This window comes from Andrographis paniculata, unplaced genomic scaffold, assembly GCF_009805555.1.
Source record: "Andrographis paniculata isolate CXL003 unplaced genomic scaffold, ASM980555v1 Contig55END, whole genome shotgun sequence".
NCBI classification, from domain to species: Eukaryota; Viridiplantae; Streptophyta; class Magnoliopsida; order Lamiales; family Acanthaceae; genus Andrographis; species Andrographis paniculata.
Genome location: NW_026137590.1, coordinates 1464414 through 1483385, shown reverse-complemented (window position 1 = coordinate 1483385; position 18972 = coordinate 1464414). Strand labels below are relative to the sequence as shown.

The window sequence follows — 18972 nt, the reverse complement described above, 5'->3', positions numbered from 1 at the left end:
CTTTCCCGCGGAAATCTCACCATGGAAGTTTCCCTAGCTTGCTCCTGCGACATCACGGATATCTGAATCGAGATCTTCTGCGTTCACTGGAATGGATTCAATGCACTCCAGATGAAAGAATTTCTCAATGTCTAGTCCCCACCGCGATTCAACAAAACCGCCGCCGGAGGTTGTCAAGAAGCCGGAAATTCCGCCGTTTCCGACGAGGCGAAGAGTCAGTGCGGACGGGGATGATGGTTTGGATAAAGGACGCAATGATTCGGACGGCGGCGATCCGAATTTAATCGAGGCGGCAGCTTTGGGACTCAATCAAATCAGGACGCGCTTTGGACCTAGAAAGCTGAAGCCGGCTAATTCCCTCGGCAGTACTACTCTGAATGTTGAGGTTTTGGAGTCCGTAGGAAATGATGCAGCTGACGTTAAAGGTAGATTGCCCTTCGCTTCTCTTTACTGCGACTTTACATCCATGAATCTGGTTATGTAATTATGTTGAATGTACTCTGGAATATGTCGTGAAATTGGTGGTAGTGAGTTGGATGCAATTTAGACAAGAGAGGATATTCAAAGTGCCATGATCTTAAATAATTTCTTTCACTTCATAATATGAGAATCATCTTCATAACAAGAGATACTGTTCATCTGGTTTGAAAGGATAAGTTAACAGATTGGTTGATGACAATTGACATCAATCCTTACACAACAGAAGGTCAAGACTTGAATTGTGATTATTTGAAAAATCTCTTATAATTTAGGCTGTGTTTATGTTTCTGTTAGAAAATATTAACCCTTGTTGTTCGGAGTAGGAGAAAAAGGATGTTGGAATCATTTGAAGTCACTGAAAGTCATCTCGCCCCGGAGGCCTGGGCCAGAGGTAATAAGTTTAACCTTTGAATTTTTATCAACCTTCTTTTTTTGTCATTCTGATGTACACACATATATTCAGTTAGTTGAGATAATCAAGAAAGCATATGTTTATGTCATTGTGTTTATTCCAGGGTCATCATGCAACTTTTGGGAAGGAAATGCAGTCGGCACGTTTTCAGGCCATTGTCCGTCGTAAGAAAAGGTCACCAGAAACCAAGAGCTTCTCTCATGAATTTGATTCCAAAGGTGTTAGACCCCTTCCCTTTTGGAAGTCTCGCGCCATAGGCCGCACGGAAGTATGTTAAGTTCGCATACAGCATCCATTTTTTTTATTATTATTATTTTTTTCCTGGTGCAAGGTTTCCTTCATTACTCTGAGTTTCAATAATGCAAATGACTTGTGTGTTGGCATTACTTTTCCCAGGAAATGATGGTAATGATACGATTGAAGTTTGATAAACTGAAAGATGATGTTAATACTGATTTAGGCATTTTTGCTGGGGATTTGGTGAGTGAACTTGGGAAGACTTCAGAATCTCATCCAGACCGGAAAAAACATTTGGAAGATTTGTTGATAATAGCTAGGCAGTGTGCAAAGATGTCACCCACTGAGTTTTGGACAGATTGTGAAGGAATTGTACAGAATTTAGATGATCGGCGCCAAGAGTTGCCTATGGGTACACTGAAGCAACTGCATACACGTCTTTTATTTATTCTTACTCGCTGCACTCGTCTTGTTCAAATCCTAAAGGAAAGTGGTTATGAAGATAATCATATTCTGGTTTCACACCAGCTCAGTGACCTTGGCATATATCCAGAGTGTAGTATTGAGAAACCAACATATAAAGCCCCAGAGCCAGATCTAAGCAATCTGACTGATAATCAAAACCATGAAACTGAAGAGGTTAGCCCCAGAAAGACCATTACTTCATCTACAGGCAGCTTTAAAATATCATCTTGGAAGAAACTCCCCTCTGCAGCTGAAAAAAGCCAGAAAAGACACAATTCCTACAAGACAGCATCTGAGGATAAATCAGAGGATTTACAACAGAAATGGGAAAGATACAATCAAGAAAATATCGAAGCACCAGCCTGTCAGGCAGAACATGCTGACGGAACAGAAAAAGTCACTTGGGGAATTTGGGACCATCACCACATGGCATATGAGGATTCACTAATCTGTCGAATATGTGAAGTTGAAATTCCAACAGCTCATGTAGAGCTACACTCAAGAATTTGTGCTATTGCAGACAGATGCGATTTAAAGAGTTTAACAGTAGATGAACGACTTGAAAGAGTTGCTGAGACTCTTGACAAGATACTTGAATCTTGGACTTCAAAAAACTCAGACACTGGGACAGGAAGTCCTGAAGCAGTGGGTGTCTACACATCAAGTGTACACCATCTCTTGGATGAATTGTCATCAAAAGGGGACTGTTTGAGCTGCCAATGTTCCAAAGACATTCTGGATGGGGTTAATGAGGCTGATGGTACTTTTCTGGATGATCTTCCTAGTTCATTGAGATCGTCATTTGAAGCACTATCTCACACAAGTGATCAAAGTAAGAGAGCATCATCATCAGGAAGCTTGACACCCCGATCTCCTTTAGTAACTCCACGTATGATCCAGATACAGATTCTGCTGAATACGCATAGAGCACTATCGGAATTAGAAAGTTGTCAGCAGGTAATTTTCATGAGATGTTACACATTATCTTTCCTGATTTATACCTCTATGAGCCACTATGTTTATTAAACTATGAGCTAGTTATTTAAAATGACAAACTGAGAACTCCTTTTTTTTTTTTTTTTTTTTTATGATGCTTACACTTAAGAAAGGCAGTCTTCCTGGGTAACTTTACTGATTATATTAGGCATGAGAAGCAATATTGCGTACCGTTTATAAAACTTCTCTAAAGATTTACCAGATTAGTTTTATTTGTTGCATTTTCTCCCTGTACTATTGTTTGTAAATGTGTACCATCTTTTGTATTTGCCTTACCATCTACAGGCCAATTCAGGAACTGTTTGTTTATCAAGCATTATTTTCTGATTTGCCTGCAACTTAATTAGATTACATGCTCTTTAAATAACTCTATCTAAAAAGGACGCGTCACGAATGCAGCCCAAGTAATGCACTGGAAATATCTTCTAGTTGTTCAACTTTTGATTTTTAGAGACTGTCTTGCAGGCATATTGGCTTGTTATTGCTTATAAGAGAATCAGATAAAATGTTTGTAATCTTTATCACTTTTCCTGTACTTTATAAATTGGAACCACTTAATTGTAGCTACACTTATTTTCTACACTACTAATTTTCTATAGATAAGGCAGCTGCTGGATATTGCTCGATCTGTAGCAAATGCTAACAGAACTGATTACAGCACACTGGAGTATATGATTGAAAAATTGGAAGACCTCAAGTATGCTATTAATGAGAGGAAGGTGGATGGACTTGTTGTTGAGACATTTGGGAGACGCATAGAGAAACTAATTCAGTGAGTTGTACCTCATACCTGAAATCTTCATAGTAGCACACAATAGGTTTCTTCTTTTTTGGTTGGTCTAGCCATTAACTTAGCATTTGCATTATTGCTTGTACATGCTCCAGTTTATTAAGTGCTGATTCAGAATCTGATAAGCTAGAAAAATAACCAAGTTCTCAGAAATCTGCATATTGGAGCTTGGTTTCATGTCAATGACTCAAAAAATAGTTCAGCTCTGAACTATTCTGTGACCAGAATGCCATTTTAGGAAATGATAAATTGATCATTGAGAAAAAATGAAGAGTGTCAGATTCCTATACTGTTTTATGTTTTGGTTGAAGGAAGCTTGCCCGACCTTGTTTGCCACATATAGGAGACTGTGTTTATTGCTGGAAACAGGTGAAGAGATGACAAATAAAATAGAATACTCTAATTGTTGAAATCTGGCATTTATTGCTTTGTAATTCCACACATGCATTGCCATATTCTAAAAGTATTTACAGAAACATGCTTGCATATGTAGGAATAGCCTTCAAGATGCATGTGTGAACAATGTTTATTTCGACCATCAAGAGCAGGCTTAGAGCCAGTTGTCAATTTATCATGACGTGACTTATATAGATATTTTCTTATTAAACTTCAATTGAAGTGATGTTCATTTGGTCAATCATCTACTCTTCAGGGAAAAATACGTAGTGCTATGTGGAAAAATTGACGATGAAAAGGGAGATTTACAAAGCAACGTGGAAGAAGATACAAGTCGCAATTCACATGCAACCCCTATTAATGCATGTGCAAAAGATCGGACATCCATTGAAGATTTTGAAATAATGAAACCTATTAGCCGAGGTGCTTTTGGACTAGTTTTTCTGGCTAGGAAGAGGGCTACTGGTGATTTATTTGCAATAAAAGTCAGTGTTTGTGCCAACAGAAAATTCACTTTTGTTTTATGACAGTCCCTTAAAATAGTTATGCAAATTATTTCCGATGAAATCTGATTGGTCAAATTCCTCTCAGGTTTTGAAGAAAGCAGACATGATTCGAAAAAATGCAGTGGAAAGTATCTTAGCTGAACGCGATATTTTGATATCAGTTTGCAACCCTTTTGTGGTAAGAAAATGTTGGAAGTGAGATTTTCTGAAGGCATTTGGAGTGTGGAGCAGAAAACTTTGTGTAAATACTTACTAATGTATACTCTAATGATAAACAGGTCCGGTTTTTCTATTCTTTCACATGTAGGGAAAATCTTTATCTGGTCATGGAATACTTAAATGGAGGAGATCTTTTCTCCTTGCTGAGAAATCTAGGATGCTTAGAGGATGATATGGCTCGTGTATATATTGCAGAAGTTGTAAGGACTTTAGTTACCATTGAGTCAAGTTGGAGATCCTTAATTACTATTTAAAATGATCGATGCATCTGATCTATTTCTTTCAGGTACTTGCTTTGGAGTATCTGCACTCCTTAAGTGTTGTCCATAGAGACTTGAAGCCAGATAATTTGTTGATTGGTCCAGATGGTCACCTCAAGGTCACTTATTTAAAGTATATGGGAATTCAATGCAGGATTAAGATGTTGATATTTAAGTTCTTTTGTCGAATTTATTAGTCAGAAAACCCACTCTCAGAAAAGAAAAAGGCAATATGAAAAGCCAAAGGGACTCATTTCTCATTGTTCCAGTGCGTGTGTGTGTATTTTTAACTTCATCGATTCTTTAAATGGTGCATTTGCATAGGGTATCCACAATTATTTATTTATGCCAAATGGTGGTGTGGTTATTTTGTTGCAGTGGAAGCTTTGTACATTATAAGATGAATTGAAATAACTTAATGTGAGATAAGAAAAGTGCAAACTCAAATGGCTTTCTACAGACTTAAACTATCTAAACGATGAGATTAACTAGAATCTTGTTCTTATCTGATCAACATAGCCTAGACAAGTGGAGCATGGTGGTGTACTAGTATGTCTTCCTAGGATTTCATCAAACAAATTTCTGACATTTTTGGCTGTTGTGGTCATTGAGATTGGCTCTTGCATTTGTGTTGCAAACCAGCCATTGATTTGACACAGACAACAACCACTAGTATTCCTTGTAACGGATGCACTCTAATACGCATTTTTGCATGTATTGTCATAAATCTTTAATCCTATCATTGCAGTTGACAGATTTTGGTCTCTCCAAGGTTGGCCTCATAAATAGTACTGATGACTTATCTGGACCCTCAGCTTTGCTGGGGGACGATAAAACGAATTCCACAGTGCACTCATCGCCGAAAAGAGAACATAGGAAAGAGCATTCAGTTGTTGGCACACCTGACTATTTGGCCCCGGAGATACTTCTTGGAATGGAACATGGTTTGAAGTTCATCAAGAGATTTACATGAATCTCAAATTTGTCAAATACTTTATTATATTCATATCATTATTTAGTGTGTGTTTTTCACTCTGTTATAAGTTTTTTTGTAGGAGCAACGGCTGACTGGTGGTCTGTGGGAGCCATACTTTTTGAGCTTCTTGTGGGTATGCCGCCTTTCAATGCAGAAACTCCGCAGGTATACCATCTACTTAGATCATTTAGATGTAGGGATTAAGTACATGCGTTTGGATGCTTTCTTTTGAAATTTACTCACTCGGATACTGGGATACACAAGTCTATTCGTGCACACCTGTGTGAATGTGTGTATTATGTATCTTATGCTCGCAGCATATTGTCGTAATTTATCCAACTAATAGTTGGAAGAATTTGAATATTACCTAGTCAAACTACTGCCACTGCTTAGCTCAAAAACAGAACAAAATTCTCCAAATGCAGCAGATAATTGTGGCAAAACTAAAGTGGTTAGGTAATTTAATTGCTAAATTCTAAAAGGACTTGCAGATCAGTGGCAGTATTGATAAGTCTTTTTATTGGATGCAGCAAGTTTTCAACAATATTATAAATAGAGACATACCTTGGCCCAAGGTTCCGGATGAAATGAGTTATGAAGCTTATGATCTTATTAACAAGTAAGTAACCTTTTTAATTCTTTGAACGGCTTATTGGTAGACATCGTTTGCCATGTTAAAAGGTGAAATTCATGGTCAAATTCTTATTAACGTGTGACCTGATGCTGCATACATTTATTTTCTTCATAGCCTTGTTGGATTGAGCTATGCTCGAGAAATTCAAAAATAACCAATTTACTGCATGCTGAGCAGGTTCTGATTGTGATGTTTAATCATCCTTACAATGTTTATGATCAGTGAAGTTTTTCTTATGGAAATATGGCCATTTTGGTTGGTTTTAGGACTATCCCAAAAAAATAATTATCTTCACTCTGGACTCTCAATGGACTGAGAATTCATGTTCTCCAGTAACATAATTATTTTATCCATCTATCTATCTATCTATCTATCTATCTATTATTGTTTATTTTCTGGCAACTTCTACTGGTTAAGGTGAGAAGTTATGTAACATCACTGCAGCAGACTTATATTGCTGCAAATATAGACTCGAGGCTTATGCGACAACATTTCTCTCTTAACTCCGTGCAATTGAGCGAACATACTGTTTTCTTCTAGGTTGCTGCATGAAAATCCAGTTCAAAGATTGGGTGCCACCGGCACTGGAGAGGTAAATGAGTTGACACAAGGAGCTATGGATGATTTATAACGACAGATATAATTTGTTGTCTGAAGTTTTGTTTCTCAGGTTAAAGGCCATCCTTACTTCAAAGATATCAATTGGGACACACTTGCAAGGCAGAAGGTCTCATCTACTTCTTATCTCAACGAGCACGCAATGATATGCAACACTTAGATACACTTCCAAAATCAGCTTGATTTAGGTCAAGATCCTTCACAATGGTTCTGTCTTCTTGCCACAGGCGGCTTTTATACCGTCAGCCGATGCACAGGACACAAGCTACTTCATGAGCCGATATATATGGAATGTGGAAGACGAAAACATTCATCGAGGCAGTGATTTCGATGATATTACTGAGACAGGCAGCGCATCCTGCAGTAGCAGCACATACAGCAACATGCAGGATGAAGATGTAAGTTTACTCTCTCACATTTGTTTTCTCATGCTCGGTAACACATTTGGATTTAGATCAATTATTGCATCCGGAGGTTACAGATCAGGTAAAATTGCTTATAACCCACTTGCGTTTCTGCACCAAACACGAATTCATTCATAATTTAGAAACCGCACGAGACTCCTTCGTATTTTAGAAAATATTGTACAAAATTTCTTCAAATTTGCATTAAAACTCTCTTGTATTTTCGAAACATTGCAAAGAATCCTTTAAGAAAAGAATTTTATGCAATGTATTTGAAAAAACAGAGAGAATCTTAAGCAATTTTTAAATCTATAAAAAAGAATTGTGTAGACTTTCAAACTATAGGTGAGTTATAAATAATTTTGCCTTATAACTGTTACTCGACCCTTTTGAGTTTTATCTCGAAATTTCAGGAAAAAAAAAAAAAAAAAATTCGATGACATGTTTTTTGTTGCAAACAGGGGGATGAATGTGGAAATTTGGCGGACTTTACTGCTGCTCCCGCCCTTGAAACGAAGTACTCCTTCAGCAACTTCTCCTTTAAGGTGAGAATTCTCATGAATGACCTCAAATCCTTTACTACTTGCAAGTATACGCTTTTGTCGTATGCACTTGCCGCAAAATCAAAGAGGTACGATTACACAAATAATCGGTAACTATACATCGTGCAGCACATTACTCTTTTTTGTCGAAATGCCGCAGTAGATCAGCTATAAGCCACTCTAATGTATCTTTTCTTCATCAGAACTTGTCACAGTTAGCTTCTATCAACTATGATTTGGTCACGAAGAATAAGAAAGAGCCTTAGCACAGGTTGGATCGACACTCCATCCATCCCACGACGCTGTCTATATATATATATGTTATAGCTCTCACGCCCACACCCCGACTGTCTATTCCGCCGTGAATTTCCTGGTGAGGTTGCCTTGAGCTTGTTAAAGATGCAATAATGGCGTTGAATTGCTCGTAACATGCTCGATTTGCAGAACCTTCCACGTCGTCGCAGCAAGAATGAATAGGTGCGCAGTCAAGAACTTCATAATTCTTGTTGATGTAGTTTGTAGGCTATCATGTTTAGTCGAATATTTACTCAATGCGCACTCAAATAATAGCGATCATGATTTCGACGTCATTAAAAAAAAAAAAAAAAAAGTTTAGATTTCTTGGAGTTTTTCTTTTTGTTCTTTATAGGAGTGATTTTGTGTCATTTGGGAGAAAATTTGAAAATTTCGTGTTTCTAAACATTCTAAGTTGAAATTGAATGAGACAAGTAAAGCGCATAAATTTATACTAGTATTTTAGAATGATTAGGTATATTAAAATAAGATTATTATTATGATTATTATATTTAATAAATTTTAGCATTTAATATATTAATATCTACATAATTTTTCCTATTTCAATCATAAAAAAAATCATACTTATTTACATCGATATACTAATTGCTTAAATAAATAAAATATTTTACAAATATCATAAATATAATATATTTTTCCAAATAAATAAAGTATCCCTGCAGTCCAAAAAATTTAACCCCATTTCTTATAAAAAAAATAAATAAAAATTCAAAGAAATAAAACTAAATTTGTTAGGTGGAAAAATAATATGTAAGGTTACTGCTCGGCCACCGTGGCCGAGACTGGGCGGCACCGTGTACCATTGCTCGGTCACAGTGTGCCATAGCCCAGCCACCGTGTGCCACTGCACACGGCCCCAGGTCAACTCTTACTGGGTCTAATTTACAAGGTATTAGATTTCACAACTACAATATTTTTTCCATATCATAAAAAAGAAAAAAGAAAATGGTTTTGATTTGAATTTGAGACTTGAATTTGGATTTTTATTCAAATAAAATTTTAATATACTAATATATTTTGTAATAGTATCTTTTAATTAACAATGTTAATATTGACCTGCAATCACAATCCAATTAAAAAATAATAATAAAAATATATATATATATATATATCTATGTAAATGGACTATATTGATTTTGGATTGGGCCGATTAAAATTTAGGCGATGGAGAGGTCGAGCTACGCTCCCTTTACAATTTAGCAGTTAATTAATAATAATGGAAATAGGCAGCAGCAAAGCAAGGGCAATAACTGCGGGGTAGGAAAGGAAACGGAAAGTGCATTTTCCTCGGGGTCGGAGACTCAGAGGAGGAGGCAGCGCATGTGATGATGATGGCTTCCCACCTCCATTTCTACACCTTCTCCCTTCCGGATCGGCGCTCATTCTCCCCCCAAACTCCAACCTGAAGAACAACAATCCTCTCTCTATTCGCCGCCAACGATCGTCCGATATGTGGAGGCGTGTCGCTTCTCTCTCGCCGCTCCTTTCTCCCTCCAAATCAACCGTTCTAGATCAAGTTCTGTATTCCTCGTTTTTGTTTTGTTTTGTATTTTTTTTTTTTTTGAATTTGGTGTTATTATTGTTGTTGTTTTTTCGTATGGCGTATCGGCTTGATCAGCTTGAATTTTTTGGGTTTGCAGGTTCAGGCAGCTTATGGTTTCGGTGCTTGGAAAGTCTACACTACACGAGTTCTGAATCCGGTATCGTGTTTACTTTATTTTTACTGTTGTTGTGTTAGTCTGTAATTTGATTTCTTGCGCGCGTTGAACTGATTGTTCATAGCTACATTTTAATTTTTTATCTTTCTGATATATATAGTCGTATGCTTCGGAAAATGCTGGTGAAGTGACTATTCTCGAGCATTTGTTGGCTTCATTTTTTTAACCTCATTCTGGAATTTGTGTTTATTCTTGCCATTATCATTTTAACTTCCAAGTGTTAAAGCCATTTGCCTATTTGATTGGTCTGATGTTTGCTGTTCATCCATACAGGCAGGAGGTGAAGCCTCTGATAGAAGAACACCGTTCGTAACTTTCGTTCTTGGTAAATTAAGCTGCTTTTATGTTTATTATGAATTGATTTGCTGGTTTAGCCCTCACATTAATGCTTCTATTGGAGTACTAGTGTTTCTAGAATGATATTCTGATTCTAGATTGTTGCACATGGCTGTTGTTGTCTTTAGGAAGGATTGATGAAGTATCATTTTGAATTTCTTGACCTGGTTCTGGTGACAGGGACACAATAATTGATAGAAAATGTTATGTTCATCACTATGCATATCGAAGGACTAGCTTTAATGAACTATCATGCATTTACTTTAAATGGCTTATGTTCCATGATCAGATATTGACCCAGAAAAATATTACTAAATTGCTGGATTTACAGTCCAGCGTAACTAGCAAGGTAAAATAATCTTTGAATATAAATCTATTGGCCTTTTATGCAAACAAGTTAGATTGACGATGCTTGATATACTTGACAATAACATAATTGTTTAGGAATCGTAATTAGTTGCTTTAAAAACTTGCGGAGAATGTAAGTACGGGTCTTTCGTTTTCCTGAATCTATTGTTGTTATTTTTATGAACTATGAAACTTAGCTTCCTTAAGATTTCTCTTGATCTAGCGAAATTACAGAAGAATGGTTTGTATTGTGATCGAGCTTGCAGGGGGTCCAGGGAGTGGAAAAGGTACTCAGTGTACAAGGATTGTAGAGAACTTTGGATTTACTCACTTAAGTGCTGGGGATCTGTTGAGAAGAGAAATTACTTCTAATAGTGAAAATGGGTAGGAATATATCCATATCATGGGTGTTTTTCTTGATGTCCCTCCTTCGATGTGCTTTTGAAAAAGAATGGTTTGCTATTGCAGTTCCATGATTCTTGAAATAATAAAGGAAGGGAAAATTGTTCCGTCTGAAGTGACTGTTAAACTAATAAAAAAGGCCATTGAAGCTAGTGACAATGAAAGGTTTCTTATTGATGGTTTTCCAAGAAGCGAAGAAAACCGTTTAGCCTATGAAAGAGTTGTGAGTTTCTTCTCTTCTGTAGCTTTCAAATTCCTCAAACCTTCATCTTTATTCGAAATTTTGCTTTATGACCAATTAAAAGTTTCGGTTTGAAACAAAACCCTGGTGTACTGTAAATGCAGATTGGTGCTGAACCCGACATTGTTCTTTTCTTTGATTGTCCTGAAGAAGAAATGGTGAAACGAGTGCTAAACCGTAATCAGGTTTTCACTATATTTCTATATGCTCCAGTGTCACTGTCAGCCATTTTTTTGCCATGAACAAATGGCAATTTTCTTGTTCAGGGTAGGATTGACGATAACATTGATACAGTCAAGGAAAGGCTGAAGGTTTTTTCGGAACTAAATCTTCCTGTCATCAAGCATTACTCTGCTAAAGGAAAACTCCACAAGGTTTCGCTCACTTTGATACAATTATTGCTACGGTGTTGCCGTGATTCATCATTAATTTGGTCACTGTCGATTTTAAACCAACTACTTAACCTTCTATCGTCCATGGAATGCATTGCTCTATGTTTGTTTCATTGTTATGAGCTCAATGAACTTCTTTTACCAACTCATTTTCGATCTAGCATTGCAATTCTCACCATACTCAATGCTTGCAGATTGATGCCACTGGATCGGAAGATGAAATATTTGAAAGGGTTCTTCCAGTTTTTGCTGCGCTGAGGTACCACTCGAGCGAACTCTTTTTTATTTCCGTTGTTTTATGAATCCAGTCACTCTTAATTGACACAAATGGTGGGGGTAACATCTTGATTTGATCATTCTTTGCAACATTCGACTTTGTGATAAAACCCTTGTGCCTGACGAACTTAAAAAGTTTCTATATGTCTTCATTTTGTAGTAACTTGGTTTACAAACAATCGATGGTTGTTTCAGTCCACTGCCGATAAATGTTCCATACTTATTCAATCCATTTGTGTTGTAAACCATCTTGTTTTGTCCTCATGAAGAATGCTGTTATGAAGTTTGTGAATGAAATATATGCTCTGCACCTTAGAACAGGATTTTGGAGTCGTTTTTCTGCGATCTTACAGATGTCATTTGGTTGTGCAGGTGATGTATGCATTCTGTACATTATATATGTTTCAGCATACAAATTATCAAAAGATTCAGTCTTTCTTCCTGTGTGTTGGCACAAATGTTGTGTCTTGGACATGAAAGTACCTCTGGTGACTGATACACAGGTAAACACTATCCTGATTTTCTTGGCATTAGTATTTTTTTAGTATTAGTATTAGTTGATCAAATCCAATGTTCTTAGTTTTTCTCATACATCTTTTTATGGAAATTGTTTATAATCATATCATCATATGTATCCTTTGATATTTTGAAGATCCAAAAAACCACCAACCCTCTGCTCTGTCCCTGAAGTTTTATTTATTTTTTACTATGAAATCCTTTTTTCTTTAAAAAAAAGAAAGAAAGAAAGAAAGAAAATACCACTTACATTTGTTTTCTCTCCTAAAACACACACACACACATATATATATATAACATGTTATACATTTACATATATTATTTTAATTTTAATATAATAAGCAGATTATATAACACATTCAGGCCTAGGCCACAATCCATTTAATGGCCCAAGTTAATTGAGATAGGCCCAATTTAATCCTATAGTAAAATGTAGCAGCTCGGCTCAAGCCGGCTTGGCACCCTTAGGCCTACTTTTATTTAGTATGGACCGGCTCATTGTGATTACACTCGCCACAGCTAAATTGTACTCCTTCCGATTGGATACAATGTATTCATTTGTTTTTTTCTTTTTTTTTCTTTTTTTTTTTTTTTTTAAATAGATTAAGAAATATTAATATTTTATTGATTAGTGGAAGTGTGTAAAATTATTTTGATATTTTTGCTCTTGAAAGTACAAATGAAATGAATATTTTTTTAGAAAAAATTAGATGTATTTTGATATTTTAGATACAATTATTTTTATTATAATTAGAAATGAATACTTTTGAGTGAGATGGATAGAAAATATAACATATACTTTGTCTGTCCTAATTTAAAGTATAACTTTTTATTGTGTAAATCCCGTAATACTTTCTCTTTTATCTAAAAATATGCTTGAACTTTTTCGTCTAGGTTTTAATGTGAAGTGGATTTTTGATTACCTTTTACTTTTATGTTAAAAAAAAGTATAAATAGTGGTATAATTTTTTACTAAAAAAAAAAGGATATGTTTTTTTAAGTGATAGACAAAAAAAGAAAGTGGACACAAATTTAAGTGACATAAGAATAAATTTTATTGTAGTAAAAATAATCACATATTAATATGTCAAAATTATCTTACATACATTATAATGGGACACGGGAATATGTAATTAGTTTGAAGGTGTGTTTGGTTGGAAGTTTGGATTTTGGGTTTGGAATTTGAATAATAAAAAATTTGAATTTTAATAGTTATGCGACTTAATATAATAGGTGTTGTGTTGATGTGATGTTTTAAATGTAAATTTGATTTTTAATATAATATAGAAAATAAAATTAATATAAATTTTATTTTTAATATAATATAGAAAATAAAAATAATGTAAATTTGATTAAATACTTTGTAAGAAAAAGAATTTAATGAATAATAAAATGAGAGTAAAATTTCCAACCTAAACACAACCTATCTAATCGTTTAGAATGTAACAATTTATCTATTAATGAATTTAATTACATTATTTAGCATTCATTTAGAGTTTTTTTTTTAACACAATATTACTATTGGCAGAATATTATTTATATTAATATAATACAAATATAGCATATGAACTAATAACACATGATATAGTCTTACATAATAATACAGTAACTAATTTTAACACATAACATATTGTTATATTATTATATAACACGTTGTAACTACGAACAAAATAGAACGTATTTTTATTACAAATAAATGCATATTGCATGTAATAAAAATGTGTGTTTTTTTTTTTTTTTTTTCTTTTTATTTTATTTTATAATTTTACTAATGTGGTGATTTGAATGGTGCCCTTCCCTTATATATTATACAAGTATATACGAAAACATTATTTAAAATCCTTATGTTTGTGATCACAATTATGATATTACAAACAAGTTTGTGTTTTGTTTGGACTTCAAACCATTTTGTTTACAGCTTCAATGAAATTTTATAATTATCATAATACTGACAACACACAATATAGTGTTATACTCCTTCCGTCTCAGATACCATGTCCACGTTGTCGTTTCTGTCTGTCCCACATATGTCACTTTCCTTTTCTTGAAAAATTGTTACACACTTTAATCTCATTTTAAATATTTTAATTTAATTTTTTTTTAATTTTAATTAAACTAATTAATTATCTTAATCTTAATTTATAATTATTTATATTATAAGATAATTATTTTCACTAATACATTTTAAATTATCTACTAATTACACCCCTCCTAAAATACCGTGTCTACGGTGTAGCAGACACGGTATCTGGGACGGAGGGAGTATAACACATGATATATATATTACCATAATACATGATAATTTAGTAATTAGGTGATGTGATGGAGATGAAGTGTATATATATATATTTTTATTAGGGTAATGTGATGGGATAAAGTGTGGGGATATAGATTAAGTATAAGTAATTATTTTCTAATTTAGAAATGTTGTAGAGTGTTTTGGGACATACCAAAAAAGAAATGTTGCAAGGTGTTTGAGACGGAGGTAGTTTTATTTTTTTATATAAAAATAAAATATTACTGAAATCAAAATTCAATATAAAATACATAAATCAAATACACATTTGTATATTCTTTATTTTTTTTTTTAAGAAAAGAAAACTAAAAGAATGAATTATGTATAAAATTTATATTATATTAAGTATTTCATATATTTATATTAAAGTACATGAATTAATTTATATATGTATTTTATCCTTTAAAAAAAAAGAAAAAAAAAAAGAATTGGAATCATTTCACTTCCACTCCATTTACCCTTTTATTTGCTCTCATTGCATTAATCCCAATTGGTTGTGAATTATAACATCTATTTGGTGAGTGTATATAATTTTGAAGTAGACTTTTGAACCAAATTGCAATCATAATCTCTACTTAAAACTAACAATAATAACACATAATTACCGTTAGGGTTTCTTTACAATTATTTTCCAAAATTAAGATATTATATTTACAAAAAAATAATAAAAAATAAAAAAAAAAACCCATTTATTTATGGCTAATTTTTAAAAATGTTAATTATATGTATGTATGTATACATATACGATAGTGGTGAACAATCTTCTCATTCCATGTAGCCAATTTAATGATGTTGTATCATGACCCTATACGTATTCATCAATATTTAATACTACAATTGCTTTTCTATTTATTTTTATTTAATTTATTTATTTTTTTGGATGACGTGGGAATCCGCAGCCGCTATCCGAAAGTGCCGTACTTAATACCCTACAAACTAGGCCCGACAGGAAAGTCACACTAGGTGAACTATGTGTGGCAGGTAACCTGAGGCGTCGAGGGTTTGAATCCATGATCTCACGGTCACAAGTCCAACCCTTACACCACCACATCTCTTACGGGACTATTTTTATTTTTTTATTTGTACGAATGATGAATTCGACCTATTTCAACAAATTTAATCACTATTACACAAACTCAAACTATTCAAATCACTTATTTACAAGTTCAAACCAAACAAACCCCAAATTCTTAATAATCGAAATTAAGTTAGATACTCACGAAGAACAAAAAATTACAAAAGAAAAAGAAATAAACAAAGTGCAATCTAGTCAAATATATATATATATTTTAATTGTGGGTTAAGTTGAATATAGAATTTTGTAAGATAAAAATAGTATATTTATATTAAAAATATCTCGATTTCGATAGCAAAATAATTGAAACCAAAATTCAAGATAATTTTTTTTTTTTTACATATTCAATAGATCATTTTTATTTAAAATTATGTTATTGAATAATATAAAAATTTGTTTGAATAATATATAAAATAGATTACACTAAAAAAACCCAAAAGATAGGCTTTGTTCCTACAAATTCAATACAATTCTCAATATATTTGCGTGTCAATCTTTGAATATTAATTATTATATCAAAATGAAATACAAATTAAGAAAAAATTGTAAAAATACTTTCATTAGTATCTTATAATACCGATAGAAGAACATTTGTATAAACAATTATACAAATATAAGAATATTTTTAATGTTAAGTACAATGACGCAAAAGGTAAATGTGACTCTTAGAGCCGGATGAAGAGAGTATATTTTATTCTTTCACAAAATATTAACATTCAATGTATTTTTTTTTTATATTATCAATATAATTCTCTATATTTCACAATTAAAAAGTATTTCAAACTAAAATGCAAAATAAACGTACGGGATAATTCTCTTTGAGATTTTTGTTTCCCATAATAATTTTGTATTACCTCCATCATCCAATTATGATTTTATTCCTTTTATAATTTTTAACAATTTTGAGAATAATTAAAAAAAAATAAAATTAAGTATATGATATAAATAATAGGTGTCGAATGTGATATATACTCGATAGAATATAAAAATATGAACTATTGAATATGATATTTTTTTTCTTTTTTTTTAAAAAAAAATACTTACGATTAAATAATAATGTCAAAAATTTAACATATATATATATATATTAATCGTGTCTCAAAGTGAAATGTATGTGTATACATTGGCACAATAAACGACATAGGTGGCTTTAAAAGGAAAGAAAATGAGCTTAAGCATGTTAAATGTGGAATTTTCTAAAAGCGAGGATATTTTTGTCTTTTCGCAGGGTCCCAAGCGTGTGGGGCCGCTAAGGCTTATGTTGTGGGTCCCATGCTGAAATAGTACGGGTGCCGCAACCTCATTGGTTTCTGCAGATTTGAGCATGCGCCACGTCACCTTCCAGCGCCGCGGGAATGATGACACTATATCCGTCCGATCTTTTCTGGGCCCCACAGAAACACTCTCAATTTGTTTATATATTATATATATATGTCGCATTGTTTTTTTAAAAAAAAAATAAAAAATAAAGTTTATGTGTTTACCGGTTTTGAATAATAAAATTTTGAATTGAAATAATTATTTAATAAGAATATGATATAAATATATATTGATGTGATATTTTAAATATAAATTTAAATTTTAATGTAATAAAATAAATAAAAAATGTATATTTAATTTGATATTTTTGGAGGTAAGAGAAAATTAGAATAATAAAATCAGTGATAAAATCTTACAAGTAAACGGAGTCTTAATGTTTTGTTTTAAAAAAATATAATGTTCCCTCCGTCCCAATACAATAGTTTATTTACCATTTTTGTCCGTCCCAAAACAATAGTCTTATTTTCATAAATAATCACATCACTATAAAATTACCTTTATTTTATCATTATTATTACATAATTGTCACTACTTTTTACACTAATACACTAATAAGGGCAAAAAATTTTTACCCGTACTTTTCACCTACTACCAATATAATATTAATATTACTTAAATCTCGTGCTAAACACAACTCAGACTATAGTTTTGGAAAGAAGTGAGTAATTTTTAAATAATAATTCATTCGTCTTTTCTTAATTGACATATTTTCTATTTTTATATATCCTATAATAAATGATACTTTTTTATTTTGGATATAATTTACTAAATTAAAACATATTTAACAAATATAAATCAATTTAATTAACTACATAACATGTAACATCATAAACAAATGAATAACTCAAAACGCCTTTATTTTTTTCTGTCTACTGAAAAAATAAATATTTTTATTTTATATTTAAACGCCTTTATTTTTATTTTTAATTTTATATTTTATAAAATTAGTTTATATTAATTATAAATAAATAAAAGTACTTTTTATATACTTATAATATAGAAAATTTTATATACATATTGCATATATTTTTATTGTGATATAATTTTTAAAATATTTAAATATATATTCTAATTTTTAATCATATTTATTAAATTTATTTTAAAATTATTAAGATTATCAATTACATAAAATATAATAAAATAATATCATAATTCATTATTAGTAACTAATTAAATATTATTTTTTTAAATACTGTCTAACTAATTAAGTAGTTCAGTGATGTGACAAATGAAATATAATATGGAATAATATTTTACAAGAAAAGATTATATATTTTTTTTATAAGGAATGATTTAAAATTTAAAATAAAAAATTGCAAAAAAGTTTAAAATAAATAAAGCATTGATTCACTTATAATTTTATACTATTATTAAATTTATAAATGATTTTTAATTAAAAATACTCCCTCCGTCTCATAAAAAGATAATATTTTTCATTTTTGTTTGTCTCAAAACAACGATACTATTTCATTATTTACTAGTTGTACTATATACTTAAGATAATTAATATTCTTACAACTTACAATATATTACATAAATATCATTACTTTTATATCACACAATCTAATAAATGCATTTTTATCATTTTCACTATAAACTAATATAATACTAATATTCAAAATTCTATATACAAAAAAACAAAATTATATGGGACGGAGGTAGTAACGCTTATCATAAATTTCCTTTGGCCAACTTACTTGTGATATTAATATTTCAAATAATTTGCCATCACATACACATTATTTGTAAGCAAATATTCTATGAAAATCTAAAAATTTGTACTCTCTTCGTCCCATAACAAA

At 32.2% G+C, this 18972-nt stretch overlaps 2 protein-coding genes across 2 annotated transcripts; both read left to right on the top strand.

Moving 5' to 3' along the window:
* Nucleotides 1-127: 127 nt before the first annotated feature.
* LOC127256051 (probable serine/threonine protein kinase IRE) lies at nt 128-8391 on the top strand. The gene is made up of 18 exons (XM_051281882.1): nt 128-475; nt 652-706; nt 804-871; nt 996-1160; nt 1289-2551; nt 3190-3362; nt 4033-4261; nt 4368-4460; nt 4561-4701; nt 4788-4880; nt 5510-5705; nt 5817-5902; nt 6268-6356; nt 6912-6963; nt 7042-7098; nt 7217-7387; nt 7855-7938; nt 8139-8391. The coding sequence occupies exons 1-18, from the start codon at nt 128-130 to the stop codon at nt 8199-8201; spliced, it is 3426 nt and encodes a 1141-aa protein (XP_051137839.1). The 3' UTR covers nt 8202-8391.
* Nucleotides 8392-9474: 1083 nt separating this feature from the next.
* Nucleotides 9475-12646, top strand: LOC127256043 (UMP-CMP kinase). The gene is made up of 9 exons (XM_051281869.1): nt 9475-9766; nt 9891-9950; nt 10242-10293; nt 10919-11036; nt 11121-11277; nt 11400-11480; nt 11562-11669; nt 11882-11946; nt 12336-12646. The coding sequence occupies exons 1-9, from the start codon at nt 9701-9703 to the stop codon at nt 12337-12339; spliced, it is 711 nt and encodes a 236-aa protein (XP_051137826.1). The 5' UTR covers nt 9475-9700; the 3' UTR covers nt 12340-12646.
* The last annotated feature ends 6326 nt before the right edge of the window (nt 12647-18972 follow it).